General features: G+C 39.9%; 11 protein-coding genes across 11 annotated transcripts; 9 read left to right on the top strand and 2 right to left on the bottom strand.

The window, feature by feature from the left end:
* Positions 1-427: 427 nt before the first annotated feature.
* BBOV_IV011660 (putative tyrosine phosphatase type IVA 3) lies at positions 428-2126 on the top strand. Its single transcript, XM_001611036.2, has 2 exons — positions 428-572; positions 824-2126. Exon 2 carries the CDS (start codon positions 1567-1569, stop codon positions 2083-2085), a length of 519 nt encoding a protein of 172 aa, XP_001611086.1. The 5' UTR covers positions 428-572; positions 824-1566; the 3' UTR covers positions 2086-2126.
* An 846-nt stretch (positions 2127-2972) lies between these two features.
* On the top strand, positions 2973-3651 carry BBOV_IV011670 (uncharacterized protein). Its single transcript, XM_001611037.2, has one exon. It carries the CDS (start codon positions 3001-3003, stop codon positions 3625-3627), a length of 627 nt encoding a protein of 208 aa, XP_001611087.1. The 5' UTR covers positions 2973-3000; the 3' UTR covers positions 3628-3651.
* A 789-nt stretch (positions 3652-4440) lies between these two features.
* On the top strand, positions 4441-5835 carry BBOV_IV011680 (uncharacterized protein). Its single transcript, XM_001611038.2, has one exon. It carries the CDS (start codon positions 4656-4658, stop codon positions 5718-5720), a length of 1065 nt encoding a protein of 354 aa, XP_001611088.1. The 5' UTR covers positions 4441-4655; the 3' UTR covers positions 5721-5835.
* Positions 5836-6704: 869 nt separating this feature from the next.
* BBOV_IV011690 (AP2 domain family protein) lies at positions 6705-9212 on the top strand. Its single transcript, XM_001611039.2, has 2 exons — positions 6705-8685; positions 8724-9212. Exons 1-2 carry the CDS (start codon positions 7092-7094, stop codon positions 9182-9184), a joined length of 2055 nt encoding a protein of 684 aa, XP_001611089.1. The 5' UTR covers positions 6705-7091; the 3' UTR covers positions 9185-9212.
* Positions 9213-9253: 41 nt separating this feature from the next.
* Positions 9254-10318, top strand: BBOV_IV011700 (Tetratricopeptide repeat family protein). Its single transcript, XM_051767069.1, has 8 exons — positions 9254-9412; positions 9454-9522; positions 9556-9608; positions 9644-9713; positions 9756-9902; positions 9941-10030; positions 10067-10141; positions 10178-10318. The coding sequence occupies exons 1-8, from the start codon at positions 9302-9304 to the stop codon at positions 10259-10261; spliced, it is 699 nt and encodes a 232-aa protein (XP_051623367.1). The 5' UTR covers positions 9254-9301; the 3' UTR covers positions 10262-10318.
* A 170-nt stretch (positions 10319-10488) lies between these two features.
* Positions 10489-11647, top strand: BBOV_IV011710 (Ubiquitin family protein). The gene is made up of 3 exons (XM_001611041.2): positions 10489-10757; positions 10794-10913; positions 10952-11647. The coding sequence occupies exons 1-3, from the start codon at positions 10613-10615 to the stop codon at positions 11641-11643; spliced, it is 957 nt and encodes a 318-aa protein (XP_001611091.1). The 5' UTR covers positions 10489-10612; the 3' UTR covers positions 11644-11647.
* A 170-nt stretch (positions 11648-11817) lies between these two features.
* On the bottom strand, positions 11818-13253 carry BBOV_IV011720 (UAA transporter family protein). Its single transcript, XM_001611042.2, has one exon. It carries the CDS (start codon positions 13111-13113, stop codon positions 11875-11877), a length of 1239 nt encoding a protein of 412 aa, XP_001611092.1. The 5' UTR covers positions 13114-13253; the 3' UTR covers positions 11818-11874.
* A 138-nt stretch (positions 13254-13391) lies between these two features.
* On the top strand, positions 13392-14619 carry BBOV_IV011730 (Ubiquitin fusion degradation protein UFD1 family protein). Its single transcript, XM_001611043.2, has 4 exons — positions 13392-13746; positions 13784-14093; positions 14127-14229; positions 14263-14619. The coding sequence occupies exons 1-4, from the start codon at positions 13552-13554 to the stop codon at positions 14546-14548; spliced, it is 894 nt and encodes a 297-aa protein (XP_001611093.1). The 5' UTR covers positions 13392-13551; the 3' UTR covers positions 14549-14619.
* BBOV_IV011740 (uncharacterized protein) lies at positions 14564-19288 on the bottom strand. Its single transcript, XM_051767742.1, has one exon. It carries the CDS (start codon positions 19216-19218, stop codon positions 14644-14646), a length of 4575 nt encoding a protein of 1524 aa, XP_051623368.1. The 5' UTR covers positions 19219-19288; the 3' UTR covers positions 14564-14643.
* Positions 19289-19893: 605 nt separating this feature from the next.
* BBOV_IV011750 (uncharacterized protein) lies at positions 19894-23186 on the top strand. Its single transcript, XM_001611045.2, has one exon. It carries the CDS (start codon positions 20164-20166, stop codon positions 23134-23136), a length of 2973 nt encoding a protein of 990 aa, XP_001611095.2. The 5' UTR covers positions 19894-20163; the 3' UTR covers positions 23137-23186.
* Positions 23187-23188: 2 nt separating this feature from the next.
* On the top strand, positions 23189-24334 carry BBOV_IV011760 (putative orotidine 5'-phosphate decarboxylase). The gene is made up of 3 exons (XM_001611046.2): positions 23189-23498; positions 23650-24130; positions 24166-24334. Exons 1-3 carry the CDS (start codon positions 23199-23201, stop codon positions 24282-24284), a joined length of 900 nt encoding a protein of 299 aa, XP_001611096.1. The 5' UTR covers positions 23189-23198; the 3' UTR covers positions 24285-24334.
* Positions 24335-24422: the final 88 nt, after the last annotated feature.

A 24422-nucleotide genomic window follows, 5' to 3' on the forward strand; every position in this document is an offset into this window, starting at 1 on the left:
TATCTTAATTCAATCATGATTATAAATGTTGCAAGTAATGATGCAACCTACGACAGCGCGTTGGTTTGGATACTAAAAAGGAATCATTATTTTAAAGCGGGATAAGATGCAAGTATAACACATATTCGCGTATATTACATATTTTATGAGCTTTCCTATGATAAAAGCATAGATCCAGTCTAACTAAAGAAGAAAAAATACTATTTATAAATAATAAATTCGATTGACACCTGGTATAATTCGTCTCCTTATTGTCAATCGAGTAACAATCAATCAAATTATATAATTTATCAAATATGTAAAAATTTTAGGCGCAAACATGTGTGTGACACACTCCTTAAAATACGTACAGAAAACGCCGTTAATATACCAGCTAGTCGACGCGCGACCTAGGGCACCACAATACAAAAACCATTGACAGCGCGACAACCATCAGTATAAACAGCATATTTTCATGATATATATTTTTAGCTAACAAAAGGGGTGATTTCCGTCCATCACAAGAACCGGGCACCGTTTAAATAACATAATTCTGTGTTTGGCTCTTCCCATTTTTTAACCATATTTTTTAGGTATGTTTTACATAAATTTTATCGTTGTGCATTAATCATTCAAATTGATGTGTAAATAAACGTGACAGTGTTACTGTAACTTTATATTGCCATGTTATAGATATGTGAATTTAACAAATAGAAACGTTTGGTTGGCATATTTCATTATTCTTTGACTGTTTAATTTGTTGGTCATTTTATATTTTAGTAACTTTTATTATTGTTGTTTATCTACATAGTTAAAATGTTTGTATTCTCAAACTTGTTTGTAGATTACCTACTGTAGCTTTCATTAGGGGAAAGAAAATTCAAAAGGATCTGTTTATGTATAGGAAGCATACATAAAGTTATGATAACTTTTCCAGAACTTCCGAGATGTGATATTCTTTCATATATAACCCGTAGTCACTCTTATTGAGTTGTCGCGGTATATATGTAGATATGTGCGGTATTGCAAAATAGGTCCTAGTTGGGCTTAAATATAATCTGGGTGTAACAAGACCCATGGTTCTGCATAGCGTGAAGGATCAAGAAAATGATGTGTTTTAGGCTGTTTTTGGATGAGTGCGTAGTTTTTAGTGGTGTATAACACGTGTTACACTATATGTAAATCTCAGTAATCCTTTTGGAATTCATTACAAGAACCGGCAGCAGAATATACCGTTTCATCTTCTTTGGATGTATCATATAACATTGCAACCCATTTTCCGGAGGTTCATGAGATATATCAACAAAAATACAACAGCGAATGCTGAGTGTTAGTGGTTTCATGCCTTGAAGGACGGTTGGCAAGATATACATCGATCGCGGTTTTTGCATAACTTGTTGTGGATTAGTTTCTGGTGAAATCGATACGCGTGATACAGTTATTATTTCGACGTATATCCTTTTGCGTTGTTTATAATTATCCACGTCTTCAACAATTGACAAGTGTACCCTTTTACTAGGTCGTTTTTTTTCTCAATACCGCAACCTTGTATTGTTTATATTGAATATTTACCATTATTTTGGCAATATGAAAGGGTCTCAATCATCACACAGCTATGTGCTGAACAAGCCCACCAAAATTGAGTTTCACAAGCTGCGTATACTAATACTTGATGCTCCAAACAATTCAAACGTCAAGTTATATTTGCACGAAATGCTTGATTTTGGAGTTACTTATCTTGTGCGGACTTGTGAAACTAATTATGATGATTCGGCAATAATTGAAGAAAATATTGCTATCAAGGAGCTTATATTTAACGACGGAGAACCACCATCGGATGAAATAGTTGCCGAGTGGTTAAAGCTTGTCAAGGAGGTGGTTGCAAGCAATGGTTCTGTGGCGGTACACTGTGTCGCTGGACTTGGTCGTGCACCAGTTCTAGCTTGCATCGCTCTTGTAGAATACGGTATGCATCCTTTGGATGCCATATGTTTCGTGCGTGAAAGGAGGAAGGGGGCAATAAACCGCAAGCAGCTGGAATTTCTCAAATCATACAAGAAGCGCAAAAATACTGGTTCATGCATGCGATTTTGTCCCGTTATGTAACCAACATCATACCCCTAATTCATAGAGCTTAATAAAAGCTGGTGGCAAACTTTTCGTTAAACATTAGATATAATATTACGTTCCACTGTCATTAACTGTCTTACGATGGTATAGAGACTGCATGGAACTGTTAAGGTTAACTTGATATGTGTTACTATTTAGTGGTACAGGAACTAAAATGTTTCTACAGGAATATATAGTTGACAAAACGTTTATACTTCGTTAGCTTCCATGTTCAGCAAATGTGATGACTAATAACGTCTGCTTCATGTACGATTGAATTTAAAATTACGAGCTTAAAACCGCAAAAATATGCAAAGCCGATTCACCTGCTCGATGATATAGTAGCATGTAGAACAGGAATCTCACATAAGGTGGTACAATGAGAAGAGGCACCTATATAAACTATATGTTATCAATTATACAAACAAGCCAAAAATTGTGAACTATTTCGTCATATAGTAACACATTTGGTGGATAGAACACTACTGTAATATATAGAGGCCATGCGTAGTGGTAGATGTCACCGTACGGTTTCCGGCATAAGAAGTGCGGGCCACATGAGAATGTACTAGGGTAGTTCATTATATATCACGGCAACATCCTATATCATATGACTCTACAATTGTACTTGATATAGTCCCCGCACCATATATGGAAATGAACATGCATTAAAATTGGTTCACGGCTATCCGATGCATACATTTTGTAAGTTACTCTATTAAGAATATATTATTCTTCATAATATATTCAACCATTAGGTATCCGCTTGCGTTATACAGACGTATGTGGTTTGCCTGCTTAAGGTGCATTGGACAGAGTGAAGCTTGATTGTATAGTTGTCGTTGTTGTTTCATTAGCTAGAAACACATCCAACATCATTACATTGCTTTTTATGTATTGATATTTGTGAGGATGGCAGGATTCCGTAAAGTATCTGCCTGCTTCGTAGGCTTCGTTGCCGTTAACTATTTATGTCAAAGTGTAATGTCGAATGATGTAACTTCGGATGAAGCTGTGGAAAGTACATCGGTAAAAGATGACGTTGGCGATGACAGCATCACCCTATCACCGTTGGCTTACAGTCCATTGTATGCTTTGCGCCGTGATGTTGAATCAAAGATGAAAGACATTGACTTTAATTTACTTAACTTACGCTACGGTCAAATATTGGATCGCATAGTTAATCACGTTCCAAAGGATTCTGATTTGTTAGAATGTGGCAATATTTTGAAGGAAAACGTCGCAATATTGAAGAAAGATTTACCTGCTGAATTCGCAATTGAAATTAATGGTCAACAACCTGGCAAACTATCATTTCTAATTCAGAAATACTTGCCTCTATACATGGCGGAAAGAATAGCAAGCCATACGTTACCTCAGGGTAAGAAATCTTTGCTACAAAATGAATGGATGAAACTACGCAGAATGATAATAAATTTTATTGACGACGCACTAAAAACACCTAAAATGCTTTGCATCGAAGGCAAAGCTCAGAAAAACATGGAAGGTAACATGTGGTTAAAAATCTTCAGAGGTTAACAATCTAGCATCGGACAATAAAAACGAATCAGCGGGTGACAGTTCGCAAGATTAATATATCAAATGGTGAAATGATCACCAGCGAACCACGACACACTTTAAAGAAAAGCAATGCAGTCAAATTCTTGATTTCCTTGCCAACATAGCATGTCTATTAACGGCTTCTATTGAAAGTATAGGTCAATGAACCATGCTAATAATGTAACGATAAGAAAATTCAGACAACAGATAATCAATATACGTATATGGTGTCACCAGCCAATGAACATACTTTTTTGCTACAGATTAGCTCTACTGTAACTAAATATGGCACTTGTGCCCACCTATTTGCCCTACCGTTAATCTACTTTATCGGCTAGAGTAGTATATTGGTGGCAATAAAACTCTCCAATACTGGATTCCATATCTGTTTCCATCTGCTGTAGCCTATATCCGCAACATCTATCTGTTATGGCAAGTTTATACGTTGTTAGTATCTATTCGGGAACATTATATTTGATTGATGCATACGCCACAATGTAGCATGAAACGTGGACAAAGAGACCACGCTATACTTATATCAGTTCTGATATTGTGGAAACTTATCATATAACTTTCTATATAAGTAACGACCAAATTGTAAACGGATGGCCTCATTATGCGCCACTTAACATGACGTACCCTTATTCGTCCGAATATATATACATGCTATGAATATTCCACATGCATAACAGTTATAAAATTTCTAATATACTGCCAACATAGAAAAGATAAGTTATGGAATGCATTCTTCATCTATGCATTTACCTCTGGGGTACTCCCAACCATAACGCATACATTTTGTAAGTTACTCTATTAAGAATATATTATTCTTCATAATATATTCAACCATTAGGTATCCGCTTGCGTTATACAGACGTATGTGGTTTGCCTGCTTAAGGTGCATTGGACAGAGTGAAGCTTGATTGTATAGTTGTCGTTGTTGTTTCATTAGCTAGAAACACATCCAACATCATTACATTGCTTTTTATGTATTGATATTTGTGAGGATGGCAGGATTCCGTAAAGTATCCGCCTTCTTCGTAGGCTTCGTTGCCGTTAACTGCTTCTTTGTGGCTGAGTTTTCTTTTGCAGAAGTACTCCCCAATGCCAGTACTCGTCCTTGTTATAAGGTTTTTAGGCACCCCGCATCATCAGTTAGTGTATGCTGCGCCCCTGCATACAAGCCACTATTAATTCAAGAACACTGTGGACGCAGGGCTAATAATCTTGACTTCCAACTTTTGGACAAGCGCGTGAAACAATTTTACAACCGTATTCAGAACCATCGTACTACTAAAGATTCATTGCAGCCTTATGAAACGCATGTGTACAAGATGCTGGACAACACTAAGGAAAGCATGCCAATTGATTTGGCAGATGATTGCTGCAGTCTTAGGTCTGGTCAAATGCCCCTGTGGTTCCTTTACCATTTGGCTTCTTACATTGCCAGGCGTCTTAGTGCTGAACTTAGCCCCGGCATGACATATCAAGCGAGGAGACAAAGAGATGAGCACTACAGGAAGATTTATGAGTTTGTAGATGAAGCTATTAAGACCCCTGCTTTGATTCATGTAGACAGGCCTGATCAGCCTGCTAAGGAAGCTGCTGCTGTCGCATCACCTGTATCTGCTCCCAATGAGACTCTAAACATATCTACAAAACCATTCTACTTGACCCACATCCCTAGTAAAACATGGAATGAAAAGCTGGCCGAGAAATGCAACCTTCGTCTTTTGGAGGACCGCCTCGCCAAGATTCACCAACGTATTATCGACGGTGCTGCAGCGGAGCCATCTGCTATCTATAGCAACTTGGCCTTGAAGGAAATCAAGAAGACTGTTAAGGATTTCCCTGTTGATTTGGCCTGGGAATTGTTCAAGCACGATTCTGGTAGATTGTCTAAGATGACCACTATGCAGTTGGCTCCTTACTTTGCCAAGAGGCTAGCTGGTGCTCTTTGTGATCAATTGGGTATGAAGCATGGCAATTCTGAGTGGATGCGCCACTACCTGGCATTGCGCAAATACATTGAGGAAATCTTGAAGACCCCGGATACTGTCTACATTGACTAAGGATAAAGATGCATAACATGCGTGTTGTAGCACTTTAAATGTCAGTTTGTTTGCAGCTATGCAAAGCATAGTGCCTATTGTTATACAAATGAGGTTCAACTGAGTTGATCAAATTCGGAACACTAATGTAGTTAAATAATATTGAAAACATTCACAACCGTTGCAATTGAACTGTATTAAACTATTCATTCGCCTGCCCTACCGTTACTCTACTTTATCGGCTAGAGTAGTATATTGGTGGCAATAAAACTCTCCAATACTGGATTCCATATCTGTTTCCATCTGCTGTAGCCTATATCCGCAACATCTATCTGTTATGGCAAGTTTATACGTTGTTAGTATCTATTCGGGAACATTATATTTGATTGATGCATACGCCACAATGTAGCATGAAACGTGGACAAAGAGACCACGCTATACTTATATCAGTTCTGATATTGTGGAAACTTAGTGTGCACTAAATTTATCATAGACGATGATGTATAACGGCGATACCTTTCTAACATTGTTCATTCGCTTAGGTTCATTAATAACAAAGTTTAATTTAACAGGCGTATATTGTCATTGCATTCACCCATATGATGCTAGTAAATATTGGTATTTATATATTGAACATAGAACCAATTACACTGCGAAGTTACGTGGATTGGTAGTAAGTTATAAATTACCTATGAATATACTAAAATCTTTACATCCGAACATTTACCAAGCATTCATAATTGAACAAATTTAATACCATAACAAGATCCATGAGATCGAAGAAAATATGAATAAAAATTGCGATGTATTTTATAGCATCATTAATAACGTCGGAATTATTCACGTAATAAAACCATAAACACCATTTATAACTATAACGTCAGCTAATACCTATAATCGACAAAGTTGAATAATTGTAAGTGGCCCATCGCCGTAAACATGGCTCAAGAGTGAACAAAATGATCCATTTATATTTTCAATGAACTACATTGATCATACAACGTAGTAAGTCCTGCATTTCGAGTTAGTCAGATTACTTTTATATGCTTGATACAATAACAAAATTTTCATGTCGTATTATTACTGGTATATACAAACACCAGCCATTTGGCAATGTTTGTAAGCAATAAGATTTATGGCCATTACATACTTTATCAACTATTTCCAGTTGACAGATCAGGGTTTTACACATTTTGGATACACATTCCCACGTACGGAGCAATTCATACAAAAAGAGGGATAATTACACTGTTTTGGAGAAGATAGAGGCCTACTGCCATGAAAAATCGTTTGTCGTTTTTATGCCGAATATCCTGATAGTTATAACTGGTTTTTATTAGCATATTTGTGCCTGATTCTTGTGCCCGAGATGTGTAGGTCGAGGAAGACAGGATGCCGGAAATGTGTGGTCTTGTGGAGTGCCCATTAACTGTTCGTATGTTGCGGCGTTTACCCGTATTGAATGGTATATCATATGACGATCGAAGGCGGCGTTGGTGTGTAAGGGTACCTTCTGAGATTTGTGATTTTGGTCAGCCTTTATACTTTAGTGCTACTGAGTCTGACGCTTCTACGGCGTGGTTATCTGCCGCATATCATTGGTGTCGTTTGATACTTTCTCACGTTCGTAATGATGTAGATCAGTGTTCCTGCGGTGTTTGTCAGATTCCTACCGATGACCCTGCTGACGGTGTTAGGTTGTCTGCATATGATTTCAGCGAATCATCTGCTGATGGCATATATGCTTCTGCAATCGTGCCTTACGGTGGATGTAATTCTTCATCTGTTTGGTCATCATCTGATGGTGACAATATATTATCAAACTGTAATTGTATGAGTTATTCATTTCCTGGCGTTTTACCGGATGGCGTGAATTCTCCTGATGCAATGATAAGTTCTTCCGAAATTTCTGGTATGATTTTAAATTCTGATTTAGATTTGCACTCTAACATTGATTATCATTTATCATCTGTAGATAGCTGTTTCGGTAATATCACAGTTAGCGAGTCCGCCAAAACTGTTGCTAATGAAAACATCGGCACTGGTAATTTAAAAGATAAAATGGTAAATCGTCGCTTTGGTTGCATCAAACCAACTCCGGGAATTTGCCGAGAAAAAAAGCGCAATGCTTTTGGCAAACATGTAGCACATTCAAGTACCATAAGAGAATGCGACCATGATGAAAATGGGCGCACAGGGGTTTCAAATAATACATACGCTTCTAAACGTAGATATCCTAAACCAACATCTGATAAATCCAGAGCGTATTCATCATTGGTTCATGCCCTATCGTATGATAATGACAATGTAATACAGGGGAACCAAAGGGAACACTGCACCGATTGTTCAGAGGCACCATCGTTTTTTGCAGACACATCGGCATCTTCTATGGTTGGGGATGACAACCGATTTACATACGTGGTTCAGGGCCATGTAAATTATGACAACCTTCATTCATCATATAGTAACAATTTAGAAAGTGATGACATGGAATTATTCATGTCATTTGACCGTATGAATAGTAACAATGATACGGGAAAAGAAAGAAAAGGTGATTCGAAGTCGTGCATTACTTCATTTACCAGTATTAATCACGGTGAAGGTTGCAAATCTGATTTCGGTGGTAGTAATATTGATTCATCTGTTACGTCAGATCCACCGCTAAGTTATAAAACAGATGAACCAAGGTTTACTGAACACGATGTGGGCGATTACAATGGTGGTGTACTGCTGTGCGATGCCCCTGTTTCCTCGCCATCTGTATCATTGCATTCTGGTGGATTTGAATTGCAACCTTCATCTAGTACGTCCGGTGGTATCAAGTATCCAAATACAGATAGTATTATAAAGACTGATTATAATATGCGTGACGATAATAATGGTGAAATAAGGTCACTCAAGTCTCGACGTACTTCGAAAATACATCGTTCCACTACACCTCATTCATCCAATGATATAGCTGATTCATTACGTCCTTGGTACAGAGGTAAATTTAGATAAATTTCATTTTCATTTGTCTTCAAGAAGTATTCTGGGTTCCAAGCATTTCGCGTTGGCGTACATCTTATAATGATGAATTTGGTCTCCGCCACACGAAGACATTTACTCCATCTTTTTTCGGTGGTGTTAAAGCAGCCTATGATGCTGCTGTTGAGTATAAAACTGCCGTGGAGCGTATTTGCCGTGCTACTGGCATTAGTGATGAAGAACGCGTGACATTGAGGCGCAATGCTGACATGTCATTGAAGCGTAAACGTTTACCTCGTTGCTCCAATAGTGATTCTGAATCTTCACCATCGACAAGCAATACTGGAAATAGACCTGCTTTACTGTCAACTACACGTTTATTGAAATCGGTTGATGAACCTATTACTGTGGAACCTAAGTTAAGCGCTCCACCTACAAACGATGGTCCAAGTACATCTAATCAATTTGATAAGTTATCTAAGCAGATTCCAAGTTCAATATATACAAATGCTGAGTAACGGCGAAATTAGCATTTAATATTTTAAGTTTTGAAATCAGTAAGTTTTATAGTCCATTAAAAAATGTGACTTGGCACATTATCCTCAATCTCGCATTTATATTTTGCTTTATACTTGATGGTTTGTAACATAACTACTAGTGTTTCCGCGAGGCATTTTGCCGAGCGCTTATTATCGGAGGTCCCTCTCAAGGGCTCTGATGATTCTTGCGATAAGGAGCCATGTTCGGTAATTTTACTGTTACACATCGTTATAATTGTTTATGATAGGATGATCATAGTTCCAACTGTGGCACTCATGGCTCATTCCCTCCTGGTTTTGGTCATGACAACTCTGCTGTAAGCATATATGTTATTTTCTAATGTATAAAGGAACGTGAGCTTTTTGAGCGTGATATTTCAGACAAGTATCGGGGATGCCAGCTGTTGGTTGTGGAGACTGTTGTTCGATATTTTCCAGGTTACGTGAAGAGGGTAAAGCTGCTTATACTTCTGGCAACTACAAATTGGCATCGAACTTCTACGATAAGGTCGGTTGATATCAGCATTATCTGGTTGTAATATTCCCATAGATTTTGATACAACTGGATTACACATTTACTGATGACCCTGAGTGGAAAGCGAAATTTCGGGAGATTGAGACAAGTTCGCACATGAATTTGGGTCTTTGTCGATTCCGTTTGAAGGAATATCGCCAGGCTATTTTTCATTGTAATCGGGTATGTGTATAAGGCTAATATCTCTTACAAGGGCGTAGGTATTGTCTTTCAGCGAGAACCACGTAAAGGCTTTAATACGGCGTGGTCTTTGTTATATGCATCTCTCTGAATATTCCAAGGCTGCAGAGGTTGTCCATCAGATAATACAGTTTATGTATCCATAGGATTTCAAAAAGGTCTTGGAAATTGAAGATGACAATTGCACTGCACGTGAGCAGCTAATTGCCATAGACAAGCTCGTGAGTGTACATTAAGGATATATATACCTGTTGCAGCGTCAAAGTGATGCCCATAGCGAAAGATCACTATACACCGCCATGCTAGGTGTGAAAGACGATGCTGGTCATATTTCCAAGTAGACCTAGAGGCATTCTTCCAACGTTGTAGACAGGGATAACATTATTGACAATAAACTGCGGGTCAGCAGCATATCCAATATATATTTCCCCTAAATAATATTTTGGATATTATATTATTTTTATTATAGTTTCATAAAATTTGTTATTTGTGTCGCCTTCCCCATCGGCGCGTGGTATCTACTTAGGGACTCTCGTGTTACATTCAACAGTTTTTTGTTAACACATTAGGTATACCATTGTTATTATATAGCACAATTTCAGCGCTGGTTGCTGCTCTATTGGGAGTCCAAGTTATAGGCGCTTTAGTTACCTTTTGGATGTTTGTCGTTGCTAATTTTGCTATTTTATAAAATGGCTATAAACGTGACTATAAAAATAAGCGGTGGCGAGACATTTGTTGTCGAGGTAGAGTTATCGATGACTATTTTGGAGCTTAAGGGAAAATGTGCCGATCGAGCTGGCGCTACTCCAGAAAACCAGCGTTTGATATTTAAAGGTAGATATATGCATAATATTGTAACATTGTTTTCAGGACGCATTGTGAAGGATGAAGACACTTTGGAGTCGCTGAAGGTCGAGGATGGCAACACTATTCACCTGGTTAGAAGTGGAGTTAAGCGCACATCACCTCCACCTTCTGTCTCTGGTACCCGTGAGTTTAGTTACTTATATGAATCATATCCATCACAGAATCTGAATCATGTCCTTTAAGTGCTCCTACGGGAATGCCTGGTACATCCAATGTTACCCCTCCCACGTTTACGCCAGATGCTTTTCCATTTCCTCAGTCTGGGCAATTTAACCCTGAGATGCTCAATCAGATGATGCAGGGTGCAGGTGGTTTTGGTGGAATGCCTGGCATGGGTGGTATACCGGGTGTGGATGACTTTAATCCTCAGACTGCTGCTGCTTTATTCAATAACCCAATGATTCAAGACATGATGCAGCAGATTGCGAACAACCCTCAGTTGTTTAAGGACATTGTCAGCAGCAATCCTATGTTGCAGCCTATGGTTCAGCAGAATCCTATGTTATCTTATATGATGAACAACCCTGAGCTTTTGCGCAATATGATGCGTCCAGGGGTTCTTCAGGCAGGTTTGCAGTTACATCAAAGTATGCAGCAGCAACCACAATCTGCTGGTGCGAATGTTGGAAACCCATTGATGTCCGCTGGTGGTTATCCTGGGTTTGCATTTCCTACTTCGATGCCTGCGGACACTCGTCCACCTGAGGAGCGTTATGCATTTCAGCTTCAGACATTGCAGGAGATGGGATTTACAAATCGTGATGAGAATATCAGCGTATTGAATTTAACAAATGGCGACATTTCTGCAGCTATCAGTCGTCTATTAGAGGCTCGTGGCAACCCATCAGTTTGATGTACAGTCACTAATGTATTTTTTTATTTATCGTGATATATTTAATTTTATGAAAGAGTTTTTAAAATGCCGCATGCTACATCGTTTAAGCTGTACATCTATTCATTTATCAGCAATGATAAATCGAGAATAGTGCCGGGGTGTATCCTTGGCATGTAGCATGACATTGAGAAATTGAAATAGAAGGTTTCAGTAGCTTGTACAAATATGTAAGACCTTTTAATAAGACAATCAATGTCCGTGTCCCTGTTTAGCCGTGTGTTTCGATTTCGAATTGTATTTGATAATCTGCCTTATAAGGACGGTTGCAAAGGTTCCGGACATCGATACCCATTGTACCGGTGTCATGTAATGGTTGAATCTGAAAATAGAGATCAGTGAGCTTGCGATCTTCCGTACTGTAGTCATTAGTGTGGTATACAAGCTTCCATATAGCTTGAGGCATATTACGATGACTATTTGTCCTATGCTGGCTGCCAATGACAGCAGCATTATATAGCCCCAAAGCTCGGGTGAGTTGGCAAGAATTTTGAACGGCATTAGGCCTTCGAAAATGAATACCGTGGCAGCGACTATTGGGAAACCGAAGAAGTTGAGTATGAAGAGCAGCAAGAACGGATGGATATCCCTAAGAGAAAGCATCTTGTCCTCGATGGGACCGGTAACACCGTCCCAAAATAGTGAGAAGAGGCACATGAACAATCCAAATGGCGTGTTTTCACCTTCCATCCTAATATTCTTCTTGAAGAAGTTGAAGCATATGATACAAGCGGTGATGATGAGCACGGCGACATAGTCATACCATGGGTACCTCTTTCCGAAAATTACGAAACCACCAATTAGAATGGGTATCATCTTAGCGCTTTTGATGACAATTTGTGTGGGAACTCCGATAAACTTTAATGACGCTAGGGATGATACCATGGCGCAGACATTTGACGTCGCTGCTAGTGCTCCCAACATCGCTATTTTGCAATCCAATTGGTCGAACACATTCTTTTTAGGTTCATTAGGGTCTGTTCGTTTTTTGTAGTCCAGGTTATGCTTTATCTGCATTCCTCCCATGAGTACTGCAGTTGTGAGTACATTGGATGCAAAGCATGTAAATGTAAGGAATACTGGGTAATCGAATTTTTTGCCATCAAGCACAGGTACGCGCATCAAATGTTCTTGTAGATACTGGTAAACTATAAAGCTTACGCACACCATTGAAAAAAGAAACGCGGCTAGTCCTGCATCCTTCAACATAGTACGCCGTACTTCCTTTTTTTCGATATTCTCCTCCAAGGTGATCTTCATTGTTCTCTTGCGATTTGTAACTGAAACACTGCTGGTAGATGACGTTTTGCTATCTGATGAGATATATAGCTCGTCTTCACCATCATGGATAGCTACCCCTGTTGGTTGCAATGACCTGGCTATTTTCTCCTCAGCAGCAATACGCCGCACAGCGCTTGACCTAGTTTCCATGGTTAACTATGTCCTCTACCCTTTAAATATTACATTAGCGTTGCGGGGTCGTGCAAAGGCGTTGGTTATATATTTGTGAACCTGTAACGAGAATTCTAGTTGCGATTACCGCAGGTGCTATTAATCATTACACACCGGTTTTGCATAGTTATATCTATGTATTACACGATAATTTTAATGATGTGTCTGTGTTTAATGTATTATTCATTGCCCTATACTGCATGGTGTAAGTTTGATTAGGTGCCACTACGATTCAGAGGAAAGGTTTGGATTACTGCAGCTCTATATATTAATGTTTTCCACGTACACCACGTTAAAATAATCCAATGTGTAACATTCCAATGGTCATTCATTGGTGTTGGTCTAGGGTGACCTGAGAGAATCTATTAATTCCACTATCACTACCAACATCTGTTATATAATCACTCAATATGGACCATGGTGTTTAATTATATTTTTAACGTTGTATTGTTTAGTTTAATATCTATTTTACCTGTTGCGGCTTTAGGTCTATCACCTCGTTCAGCAGATGGTTTACATAAGGCTCACATTAACATCTCTTATAGCCATCCGCAGTATAAACACACTTCTTCTATTATAGATAGTTTTCGTCGTTCTTTAGATCGTGCTAAGGTAATAAACTTGGCAATGTGCCTTGATGTCTATATAGGTTGAGAATTACGTTCGTGATGTAAACATTCAATTAAAGCTAAAACCTACTATTGAGCGTTTACTAATAGTACAAGAACTCGGTGAACCTTTTTTGCGCTTTAGTCGTGCTGCAGATGGTACTCGTATTCTTTTGGGTAACAGTGACAAGGCTTCCTTACCCGAGAGCATTTTAACTCAACTTACTGACCGCAACATATCTATTCCTTGGCATTTTCTGATCCAGAAAGTGCATAGACCTCAGGTGGTCAATTCACCGGTGGAATCTGAATCTAGCCTTCCTAGTTCAAAGGCGGACTTTTTTGATAAGGGTATGTTATTTTGGGTTATCAGACATGTCTCAGCTGATGGACACAAAGAGCGAGTAGCATGTTCATCATGGGACTTTCGCCCTCAGGAGTCTTATATATATTTACCGCGTTGGATGATGGAATCTATGGATTTACGGTATGTTGCTTTTGGGGGTTATATTATTTATAGTCCATATGACACGGTATACGTAACTCAATTGAAATTGCAAGATGCTATTTTTGTATCTATTTCTCCTGTCGAGTCATCTTTTTTTGCGTTATCTGCCCCCAAAGCTGTGCTTGAGGAGCATTTAAAGCAGTATTCCTCTTTAACGCGTGGTACTACTATACAGATAACTCACGAGGGTATTACATATCACTTACGTGTTAATCGCATTGAAACTGAGCATTGTAAGGATGCTGAGTGTGCCTCTATTCAGGACACTGACGTATCTATAGACTTGGTAAAATCCTAAATTACTTTTGTATAAACTACTTAAATCCAGATTATATAATTCATAGTATACGCATTATCTATTGTATAAATTAATAGTATGTACATAGCTAACGTTTACGATTGCATACATATAAGGCATTGTGCCGCGATAGAACGGAGGGCGTGCTTCGTATTTTGTGTTTTAGTATTCGCACTATATAGATCATATTGCATTGTTTTGGCGTTACTAGTTCCATTCTTCAAGGGGCCCACTGCGTTTAATGCAATGTTGACAGCCCTGATTTGGCAGTATTCGTGTACCATATGTCCACATAGGAAGTATGTCGTATGATGTAATTTCGGCTGTGGTACAATCGTCGTGAGTTGGAGTACACCTTTCAGTGTTTCTGCAATTGGTATAACATTACGCATATCCATTGTTGTTGGTAACGTGATTGAGTGACATATAGCGCAAAACGACGTTCTGACGTCGTCACTATCCTTTGGGGAAGTTCCATACCTATCAGTTACCGTGGCCTTTAAAGGGCTATTCTCTATTCCAATGTTTGGATAGAACAGAACACCTTTGGTTATTACATTTAGACGCTGCTTTGCTAAATGTACATATGAGTATCTGTACATTCCATGTTGTTCATTTAGCATTTTGTGATCATGTTGAAGATTATACAACGTTAGTTTAACAGCTCCAAGTATATTTCCTGATTTAGTTTGCCATGCGTTGGAGCAGTATTTAGTCAGTTTGTAAAACACCTCCCTAGCTTCTTCCAGTGGAATTACCTGATAAATTAAATTCAGCAACGTCTTGTGTATTTCTAAGACATTCCGTGGTACACCGATGAGTTGTAGCCGTGACGCCAGGATCACAGTGTTGTAAAATACTTCCCACGGTAGACCGCATATCCATGCAATGAAAGCTTCTGTTTTGTACTCCTGTGACAATGTAGATGTGTTGTAATAATCCATATTGCATAACCTTAATTTCGCCATTAGTGGGATTAGATCATATCGTCGTTTTGCGTTTGTGGAATACTCCTTTATCAGGGGGAATAGTGCCATTTTGTCGAACACTGCAACTAGTTTGATATACAATTCAAGGTATTCATCTGGCAGTTTCGCTTCAGAGTGTATACCTTTAAGATAGCTATGCAATAGCTTTGGTTTAGTTGTGAGTTTGGCCACCAACTCTTTAACATCATTTGGTGTATTATACTTTTGAATAAGTAAATCTTCCGTCATTTCCGGATCGATTGTGTATAGTTCTATTACTGCATTAATTACTTCTTGGTGGAAAGTGTGATCCGTATCAGTGAGCACTTCTGCGAGTTTCAGTGCGCTTTTTGATTGTGCGTGTAGCATGAATACGAACCCCTTCTTCATTTGGCCGATCCTTAGCAATATGGCTGCCACGGCCATCATACAGGCTCTGGCACCTGGACTAAATATTATCCAGGGTTGGTATATGGATCCATCATCCAACTGCATTAACTGGGTGAACAGAGCATAGTCACTGGTTACATCATGTGACCATTCATATTGTGTGGGCGGTAACGTTGTTGGTATCGATACCGATTCCAATTCTTGTTCTAGCATGTGTAGAATATCGCCTTTTGATTCGTTTATATATATTTGGGAATATCTGTATGTACTACAATCTAGGTACTTACTCGTGCCCACATCCCTAGATACTGAGCTCCTACTTTGGGTACACTGCGGGAATGTAATATTATCTTGCATATTGCTCCTCTTGGGATAGCAATCCAATTCCATGTAACTGCGTGGTTTAATCTTTCTATCAATTATAACTTTGCAATACCCAGAGAATGTATCTAGGGATACTGTTACTTCACGTTCCTGTGTGCTTAAAGGGACAGTAATCATTTGAGGTAGTGTACCAGATGGATAGTATCCCTTGAGGCATAACTTCAGCATTTCGAACACCCGTTGTGTTTGGGACGCATCAAGGTTTTCTGTTACCACCAGCCGTAGCAACACGAATGGCATATGTGGTTCTACAGAAGCGAGAACACAGTTTATGATCACTGATCTAAGAATGGTATGGGCCTTCATAAACTCTTTCATACATCCTTGTACTATGTATCCCAGTAGCACATTAAGCCTCTTGTGTTTAGCGAACAGTGCCACTAAGTCCTGCATTTGTTGTTGAAGTGCAGACAGGTCTCTATGGTTGCTGGAGTAGTGTATGTATCGAACAGCTACCGCCTTGAGCTTATCTATGTTAACGTACGTAGAAGAGAGCATAGCCTCTACTGACTGTAGAACTACATTGTGCAACCCATAATCCCATTTGTTTTCATTATCTAGTCCCAATTGCGCAATCAGCTCGCAAATTACCTGTTCGTAGTTTCCGTGCTCACACGACTGCATCACATGTTGTTCCAAATGTGCTTCCTTCACGGTTAGTATACTACCATTGGCCACCATACAGAGTCCCTGGAAAGACTCGATATCAGCGTAACAGTGAAAGAACATGGAGTTCTTTGCGGCAATCAGGTGATCAAATGGCGCGTCACATAATCTGACTTTTGGCTTGTCCATGGCTGATAAGCAATGACCAAAGTGTCCTATATCATTACATCGGAAATGGTTGCACACTATCCGTATAGACCTCAGGAATTCCAGATTACTTCTATCCAGTTTACATGTAATCTGGATAATTACCTGTTGCGATACATTACGGTGTTTCCCGAGACCGTATACAAACGAGTGGTTGATATACACCTTGTTGTAGCACGGGTCGAAGCTATAGAACGTATATTTTGAAGTTGTTCCAACTTGATCGACACCGCTTATCAGAGCTCTGTTATCTGTTTCATCTCTGGATTTTTCCAATGAAAAGGTTGATCGTTCATGTCCCACCTTGGTGTGCTTCACTGTCTTTTCAACGGGATCCGGTGGCGTTGTGTAGAATACTGAGAATGTACCCTTAGCGCTTTGGCGAACCACTGATGATACGTGACATCCAATAGGGGCTGTTAAAGTGTATGATACCCTTCCTCGTAGTGGTGCATCAACCGTTGTTTTAGGTTGCACGATGGTAACATAATGCGGTAGAACTTTGTTAGTGTACCTTTTCTTCATGTTTTCTATATCCAACAGTTTCATTCGTCTGTTCCTGTGTACATCTTCCATTCCTTCTACGCATGCTGGCAGTACATCCACTATCCTACATAGATTCTTTATACCTACTAGTAACTTTAATTTAGATATCCAGCAAAGCACAACTCCCAGCTCCGGTAACTGAAGTTCTCTGTGTACTGGCTTGCTAAATCCCACACAGTGGGTTTTAATAGCGCCACTTAATCTGTTTTTATCGAATGTAGTTGCCTTCTGAAGGAATGAAGTGCTTTTTCTTAGTGCAACAGAATCCATAGTTCGCACCAATTCATCAGATTGCAAATCTGGGATAACATCAGACATGTGATTTATATATTTATTGGACCTGATGGAGCAATATACGCTTTCTCCGTCAGCAACATAGTCATAAAAGGTATGGCGTTCCATTGGTGTTCTGTAACCATTGGTATCAGTTAACATCGCTATATCTCCAGATACATCAGTCATTGTATCTGGCGATTCTATGAATAACATTGGCACAGCATTATTTTCCAAATTGATGGGTGCTGCTATGTTTTTTGCTATAGTTCCATTCATGTAGCGGTTGTTTCGAGCGTTTGCGGGATCATCAAGTACATTTATAACTTCTATGGAACTACTGTTTGCCTTTGGATCTACCATTGCATTTGTTTCTGCACAATATAAATCCATCTGTGGTTGGACTCTATGTGATTTAATTCTATCCTTGTTAGTGCAATATTCAATACCAGAGCACGGCTCTAGTTCATCCATATCCAGGTCAGATTCATCGGAAGTAGCATAAAAATCATTTTCATCGATAAGTTCGTGAAGTGGTGTATACTCCCTAGCTACTTGCGGAGACTCCAAATTTTGGTCCAGGGGCGGGCTATGTGGAAGAAATGCTACCATTGCGTGTTTGGGCATCAAGTATATTTGTGTACCTTCAGCGTCTGCCCATGCCAGCATATCTCCATGCCATGCAATTGGTATGCGTTTGCTTGAAGGTCGTCCATTGTGGATAAGCGTACATGGAGTATCCGATTTGTCCAACAGATCAATTTCCACTCGGTATATATGCCCACTTGCTGTTGTAAACACGATTGTAGATGTGTATTCACTTGTGTCTAATGGACTATCCTGACCGCTGAAACTTGACCTGAGGTCGTATGTTCTTCTAGGTAATTTAACCACGTGCTGGTTTTTTATTGCATCACTTGTACTATGATTGTGCAATTTAAATTTAGGATTCACTATTAATCCTCGTATTCTTTGGCCTGTTCGCAGCTTATATATAACCCTTGATCTTGATATGTCCGCTAAACAAAGCAGATGGATATAGATATACCCCAATGATGTAGCGCAAATCATGTACGTGTAACTATCCAAGTACTCTTCTGTGCATTTTCTAAGCTGGAGCTCCACTATCTGTCCACTGTGAGTGGCGATTAGTTGTTTTTTCCCATGGGCAATAAGATATATTTCACCATAGAGCGTGCCTATGACTATATTGCTACCTTGGGCAGCCACTACCGACGTGAATGGGTCATCATCGGCAACTTTATCATAATACGGGTAGTTGCCGGCAATCGTCATTTCATCAATTAGTCAACCAAACCCTTCATCATTATCGTTGCAGCGTATGTGCTTCAAAATCGATCTTATAAAGATCACTTTCCATTGTATTTTGAGTGTAAAGTATATAGTCTAGGTATGTGTATATGCTGATTATTTGCATACCATATCGCGACCGGTTTATAAGCCGCTGCCACCTCTGGGTGTACTTATTGCCATATGGGCGTTTAAATCTACTGAATATCGAATAAATGTTGTTAATAATGCTATAAAAGTTATCTTGAAGATTGCAACTCTTGATGTGTAAGACTTAATAACTGCTTTACACCTTGTTGTGTAACAGGGTGTAGTGGAATCACTAGTACCTAACATCGCGCTACACATCATGGATCCCATGAAATCTAAATAGCAAATGTAATAATATTGTGTGTCAATAGGTTCAACTCTACGTTTTTGGGTAGTGTTAACTATTTCTTAGTGCACATGTCATTTTCAGTACTGCATAGCTGTAAACAGGATTCCATTTTACTTTATGTGCTGTATTGATCCAACAAGCTACAGGAGTTGATTTGCCTGTAGAATTTTACTATATTCATATATGTCTACATTGCTACACGATTAATTAATTCGTAAACAGTGTTTCATATGATTCTAGTTATCCAATAGTTCATTATATACTATAAGCTTGTATTAATGGAAAAGGGTAATACTTTAACTTAGCATTCAAGTTCCCTACATCATGTAACATGATGCTAGGTTACAGCTACCATAGTGGACTAATTTCTATATAAAGGATGTTGGATTATGCTCATAGAATGGTGCTTAAGCATAGTTTGCTCTAGATGCTTCAGAACATTGCAGAGAGACTAAACTAATCTGTAACCTAAATAACGGGCATATTACGGATTTTTCGTTGGCTATGGGTCACTTCATGGGTTACTTCGGTGCGCTTACTGCGATCTTAGGATGCCGGGAAAATGTAATCATTTGGCGGCGTGCCGTTTACGTTGTTCGATAAGATGGCAACCTTGGGTAGGAATGCGCCACTTGATAAGGTGCATCCTTTTGTTTTTCATTTCGATCGCATATGTCGAGCCTTTGAGAATTAACAGTGCCTTTTTAATAAACCAAGGTTTAACAGTGTCACTTAACGTTGATAAACGTCGTGATGTAGAAACCCATTATTCGTTAGAACCTGTAAAAGGTTCTTTAAAGAACCCATTTACAAACTCATCATTACGTGGGCATCTATATGTACACATGACTAAAAATGCAGTGGGTCCTAACCCCCTGGAGCTGAGTGAACAAGAGCATATGACTATTGCTTCTTCCCTTGATTCGTTATTCGACCGTTGTGTACAATCCTGTGACCATAGTGACTTCCAAACTGCTGTTGGTAATATCAGGGAGTTCATGTCTGCTTATAAGGGTTTCTATTCCCATTTCTTCGAGGAACCAGTTGAGGTGGCACCTCCATTAACGGAAGTACCCAATGCTGCTATACATCGTGGTGATCAACTGCTGGGTGATAGCTGCAGATCGGCACAAGATGTTCCCAGAACCGACTCCAGTGGATCCATGTCGTCCTCCAAGCCCTTGGGTCGTTACAAAGCATCCAGGAAGGCTTTGAGTTACGAATACACTGACGACATTGACTCCCGTCGATGGCGTGTTGAGGCTAGATCTAGGATACCTCGTGATGTTTGTGGTATGATTCTGTACCAGCGTAGCCGTTGCGTGGGTATCATGGGTCGCATTATGCACAAGGTATCCTCTTTAGAGGATTTGCGGACAGTGATCAGTTTATCTAAAGATGCATGCCTCTTGGGTATGGACGTTTTGAAGAGCATGTATGAGGCTATGTGCATTATGAATGCGCGTATGGGCCGTACTACGAAGGCTCTGGAGTACATTGAGCGTATGTGGTCACACGGTGAACGTCGTCGTTACCGTACTTACGAGACTTTATTAAATCACTTCGAGGGTAACTTGGACAGTGAGGGTATATTGCAAGTATTGCGTCACATGGTTGATACGGCTGGCCTCACTGTAAACGGTCTTTTGTTAACTCGTGTTCTTGTTGCCATTTGTTTATCAGCTCGTCAAGAATTAATGAAGCATTGTAATGGTGCGGGATCCAACATAACTTCGGATACAATGGGAAACCTCAGTGACCAAAGCTCGGATGGTAGAAGTCAAAAACATCTGTCATCTATGCTAGGGTTGGACTGTGACCGGGAATCCGTTCCTGTGCTCGACGCCGAGTCGGGAAATCACACTTTGAAACATCCAACATCAACGGATGTGGACAATAAAGCTCGCAAGGTCAAAGACACGTTAAAACGTCAGCTGGAAGAGGTATTTCAGATATTTAGCAATCATGCTTGCAATCGTGTTGCGTTATCTGCTCGGCTTGGTTATGTGATATACTCTGTATTTTCCAGGGCTTTCCCTGACCTAGTTAGGTTTACTCATGTATCCCCTAATAAATTATCTGGCAATTTACCTATAAATACTGAACACTTGGGTGGTAGATCAGCTTTCAAGAACCCTAGTGGCATTACAAAGGATTTGGATCAGTCAAACTTTAATAATGGCCATAGCAAGCTCCTGCAAGGTGACGGTGTACTGCCAGATAATAGTGCTACTTATGGTAATTGTGTAAGTTGTAATTTTGCAGTGCCTTTGGTTGACCTTGGTATAGCGGAGCGTCTGTCGGTATTACGCCGTTGGCTTCAGCACATATATGATTACAACTATCCTGAGATTTTGCGATTAGCTAATTTTTACGCTTGGCTATATGCTCCATTGACTGCGGGCAAGGGCTATACCTGTGTTTTGGATGGGCAGAACATCGGTTACCATAAACGTGAATCTATGAGCCCTATGGATTTTGAGAAGGTTGATATAGTTTTGCAATCTATGATATCACTTGGTGAGCGTCCTTTTATAGTGTTACCTTACTATTGTCGTACTAGGAAAACAGTGTCTAGCTCTGTACTGACCAATGAGGCCATGGAGTTACTATTCCCTGGTTGCACATTGCCTTCAGCTTTGTTGAACCAGGTACCCGTTGGGAAACACGCTAGGTTGAAATATTCCGACCGTCATAAGGCTGCTCTTATAGATAAGTGGTACTCCCAGCGTCAGGTTTATTTCTGTGCTTCTGACAGCTACGACGACAACTATTTCTTTTTGGCCAATGTGATGTCTGGTTGTGCTGAGGAGCTACATACAATCGCAACGTTTGTCAAGTCCGCATTGGCGTTGCTACTGCAGCAGCAGGGGGATGCATCGATGCTCCCTGAGCCTGAAATCGGTGACTACGCTGCTGCGGCATGCCCCTCCAGGCGTCCTCTAATGATGACTGTGACTAACGATACGCTATCAAATATGGAGATTCCTGGTGTGGATGAGGGTGCCATGCGTGCTTTGCGCGACATACCATTGACTCCTTACTTTTTCACTGACGGTTGGTCTCGGCGAAGGCACTCTGATGACCGGAAGGTAGTGGTTGGCCAACGCCTTCGGTATTCCTTAGGTAACGTGGGCCCTATAAATGGCAAATTCCACATTCCTTTGGGTTATGAGCGGAAGGTCCTGGATTACAAGGCTCGTCACACTGTTCTTATCAGTGAACATGAAGAAGGTTGCATAGAGCCACCTATTTCCGGTGCATATCTCGATACACAATCTGACGAGTCACACAACAGCGACCAGGAGCTAAAGCAGATAAACCAATGGTTAGAGCGCCATGGTTACAATGAGCTGTTTAATGCCCTTTGTGACAAGCATGGTCGCAGTTACCCTCAAACAGAGCCACGCCGCTTCCCTATATCTACAAAATCGCCAGAAATAATCAAGCAGAAGTTCAATCCAACTCAAGAAACACGTTGGCTGTGCATTGACTTAAATGTGCTGGGTAACACAAATGTGTAATCATTGTTGTCTATCCTATGATGGGGGATACATCAAGTTATTTCATAGTTTATAATACAAAAATGTCATTTTTCGAGAAGGTCGCCTTGCGTGCGAAGCGCTTGGGATCTTGTTTGTGTTTGGGTCTTGACCCTCGCAACGAGACTGTTGACCGTTTTTCTCAGACTGGTTACTTTACTGTTTTATACGACCGCCATGTGAAGAACAGTCATCTTGATGGATTTCGTAGTCGTGAGATATCTTCATTATACGTTAAACTGAAGCTTTATTGTTGTTTCGTTCTAGAATCTACACATGAGCACATTTGCTGTGTTAAGCCAAACCTGGCATTTTTCATAGCTCAGGGTGCTGAGGGCATTCAGGTATGTCATTGAAATATACTGATGTCTATGCTACTATACAATACGAACTTCTTGGTGGTCAACAGTTCTATTAGTAGAGCCACTCTTTGTACTTACTTAGTTTATTTCCACTAACGATGTTCTAATCCTGTATGGAGTATACACTTCATAGGTTTTGATGGACATTTGTGAGATGCTCCGTGAGATGGATATACCAATACTCCTTGATGGCAAGTTGGGTGACATCGGTTCGACTATGGAGTATTACAAGAAGTTCATCTTTGACATATTGAAGGCTGACAGTTGTACTGTCAACACACTGCTTGGCACTGACGTTCTGTCGGTGATGGCTACCGACACTCAAGGCAATTACGTTCACGACTTATTTGTGTTAGCCAAGTGTTCAAATCCATCTTCTGAGCAAATTCAGGGTGCTATATTGAACGACCATTCTCCTGTGTACATGGAGATAATCAAGAAATGCGAGTCGTTCTACAAGTCCAAGGGTGTAACCGGTGCCAAGGTTGGCTATGTCATTGGTGCTACTTGTGTGGAGGTGTTATCCGAGGTTCGCCGAAGCTACCCGGAGTGTATTATTTTAATGCCTGGCATCGGTGCTCAGGGCGGTCAACTTGAGTCTGCAATGAAGGCTGGTATGTATCTTATGTTTCATTACACATGTATTCAGCTTTGGACAGTAACGGCGGTGGTGTGATTGTACCTATATCGCGTGCTATTATAGATCTTCCAAACCCTGGCCAAGCTGCTGAACAGTGGAAGGAGCAGATCAACGCTTGTATTGCTTAAATGAAGTCGTGATTTAGTGACCTTACGCAAGGTCCTTAAACTTTAACTCTACCATAATAGTGTGGATATTCTATTTTGTACTGTTAGACAAGTTTATGCATTGGTATATATTTTGTATTACTTAGCGACATGCTTCAA

Source organism: Babesia bovis (assembly GCF_000165395.2).
Source record: "Babesia bovis T2Bo chromosome 4 map unlocalized Chr4_1, whole genome shotgun sequence".
NCBI lineage: Eukaryota > Apicomplexa > Aconoidasida > Piroplasmida > Babesiidae > Babesia > Babesia bovis.

What these genes read in the sequence shown, in the direction of transcription:
- BBOV_IV011660 (XM_001611036.2), top strand. Translation starts at nt 1,567, where the DNA reads ATGAAAGGGTCTCAATCATCACACAGCTATGTGCTGAACAAGCCCACC.
- BBOV_IV011720 (XM_001611042.2), bottom strand. Translation starts at nt 13,113, where the DNA reads ATGGAAACTAGGTCAAGCGCTGTGCGGCGTATTGCTGCTGAGGAGAAA.
- BBOV_IV011750 (XM_001611045.2), top strand. Translation starts at nt 20,164, where the DNA reads ATGCCGGGAAAATGTAATCATTTGGCGGCGTGCCGTTTACGTTGTTCG.
- BBOV_IV011710 (XM_001611041.2), top strand. Translation starts at nt 10,613, where the DNA reads ATGGCTATAAACGTGACTATAAAAATAAGCGGTGGCGAGACATTTGTT. An exon ending in CCAGCGTTTGATATTTAAAG is followed by an intron (nt 10,758 to 10,793) that starts GTAGATATATGC and finishes CATTGTTTTCAG; the next exon opens with GACGCATTGTGAAGGATGAA. An exon ending in ACCTTCTGTCTCTGGTACCC is followed by an intron (nt 10,914 to 10,951) that starts GTGAGTTTAGTT and finishes TATCCATCACAG; the next exon opens with AATCTGAATCATGTCCTTTA.
- BBOV_IV011700 (XM_051767069.1), top strand. Translation starts at nt 9,302, where the DNA reads ATGGTTTGTAACATAACTACTAGTGTTTCCGCGAGGCATTTTGCCGAG. An exon ending in GCGATAAGGAGCCATGTTCG is followed by an intron (nt 9,413 to 9,453) that starts GTAATTTTACTG and finishes TGTTTATGATAG; the next exon opens with GATGATCATAGTTCCAACTG. An exon ending in AATATTCCAAGGCTGCAGAG is followed by an intron (nt 10,031 to 10,066) that starts GTTGTCCATCAG and finishes ATGTATCCATAG; the next exon opens with GATTTCAAAAAGGTCTTGGA.
- BBOV_IV011680 (XM_001611038.2), top strand. Translation starts at nt 4,656, where the DNA reads ATGGCAGGATTCCGTAAAGTATCCGCCTTCTTCGTAGGCTTCGTTGCC.
- BBOV_IV011690 (XM_001611039.2), top strand. Translation starts at nt 7,092, where the DNA reads ATGCCGGAAATGTGTGGTCTTGTGGAGTGCCCATTAACTGTTCGTATG. An exon ending in ATTACGTCCTTGGTACAGAG is followed by an intron (nt 8,686 to 8,723) that starts GTAAATTTAGAT and finishes TTTGTCTTCAAG; the next exon opens with AAGTATTCTGGGTTCCAAGC.
- BBOV_IV011760 (XM_001611046.2), top strand. Translation starts at nt 23,199, where the DNA reads ATGTCATTTTTCGAGAAGGTCGCCTTGCGTGCGAAGCGCTTGGGATCT. An exon ending in AGGGTGCTGAGGGCATTCAG is followed by an intron (nt 23,499 to 23,649) that starts GTATGTCATTGA and finishes TACACTTCATAG; the next exon opens with GTTTTGATGGACATTTGTGA. An exon ending in TGAGTCTGCAATGAAGGCTG is followed by an intron (nt 24,131 to 24,165) that starts GTATGTATCTTA and finishes ACATGTATTCAG; the next exon opens with CTTTGGACAGTAACGGCGGT.
- BBOV_IV011740 (XM_051767742.1), bottom strand. Translation starts at nt 19,218, where the DNA reads ATGACGATTGCCGGCAACTACCCGTATTATGATAAAGTTGCCGATGAT.
- BBOV_IV011730 (XM_001611043.2), top strand. Translation starts at nt 13,552, where the DNA reads ATGGTGTTTAATTATATTTTTAACGTTGTATTGTTTAGTTTAATATCT. An exon ending in GTTCTTTAGATCGTGCTAAG is followed by an intron (nt 13,747 to 13,783) that starts GTAATAAACTTG and finishes ATGTCTATATAG; the next exon opens with GTTGAGAATTACGTTCGTGA. An exon ending in ATGGAATCTATGGATTTACG is followed by an intron (nt 14,230 to 14,262) that starts GTATGTTGCTTT and finishes TATTATTTATAG; the next exon opens with TCCATATGACACGGTATACG.
- BBOV_IV011670 (XM_001611037.2), top strand. Translation starts at nt 3,001, where the DNA reads ATGGCAGGATTCCGTAAAGTATCTGCCTGCTTCGTAGGCTTCGTTGCC.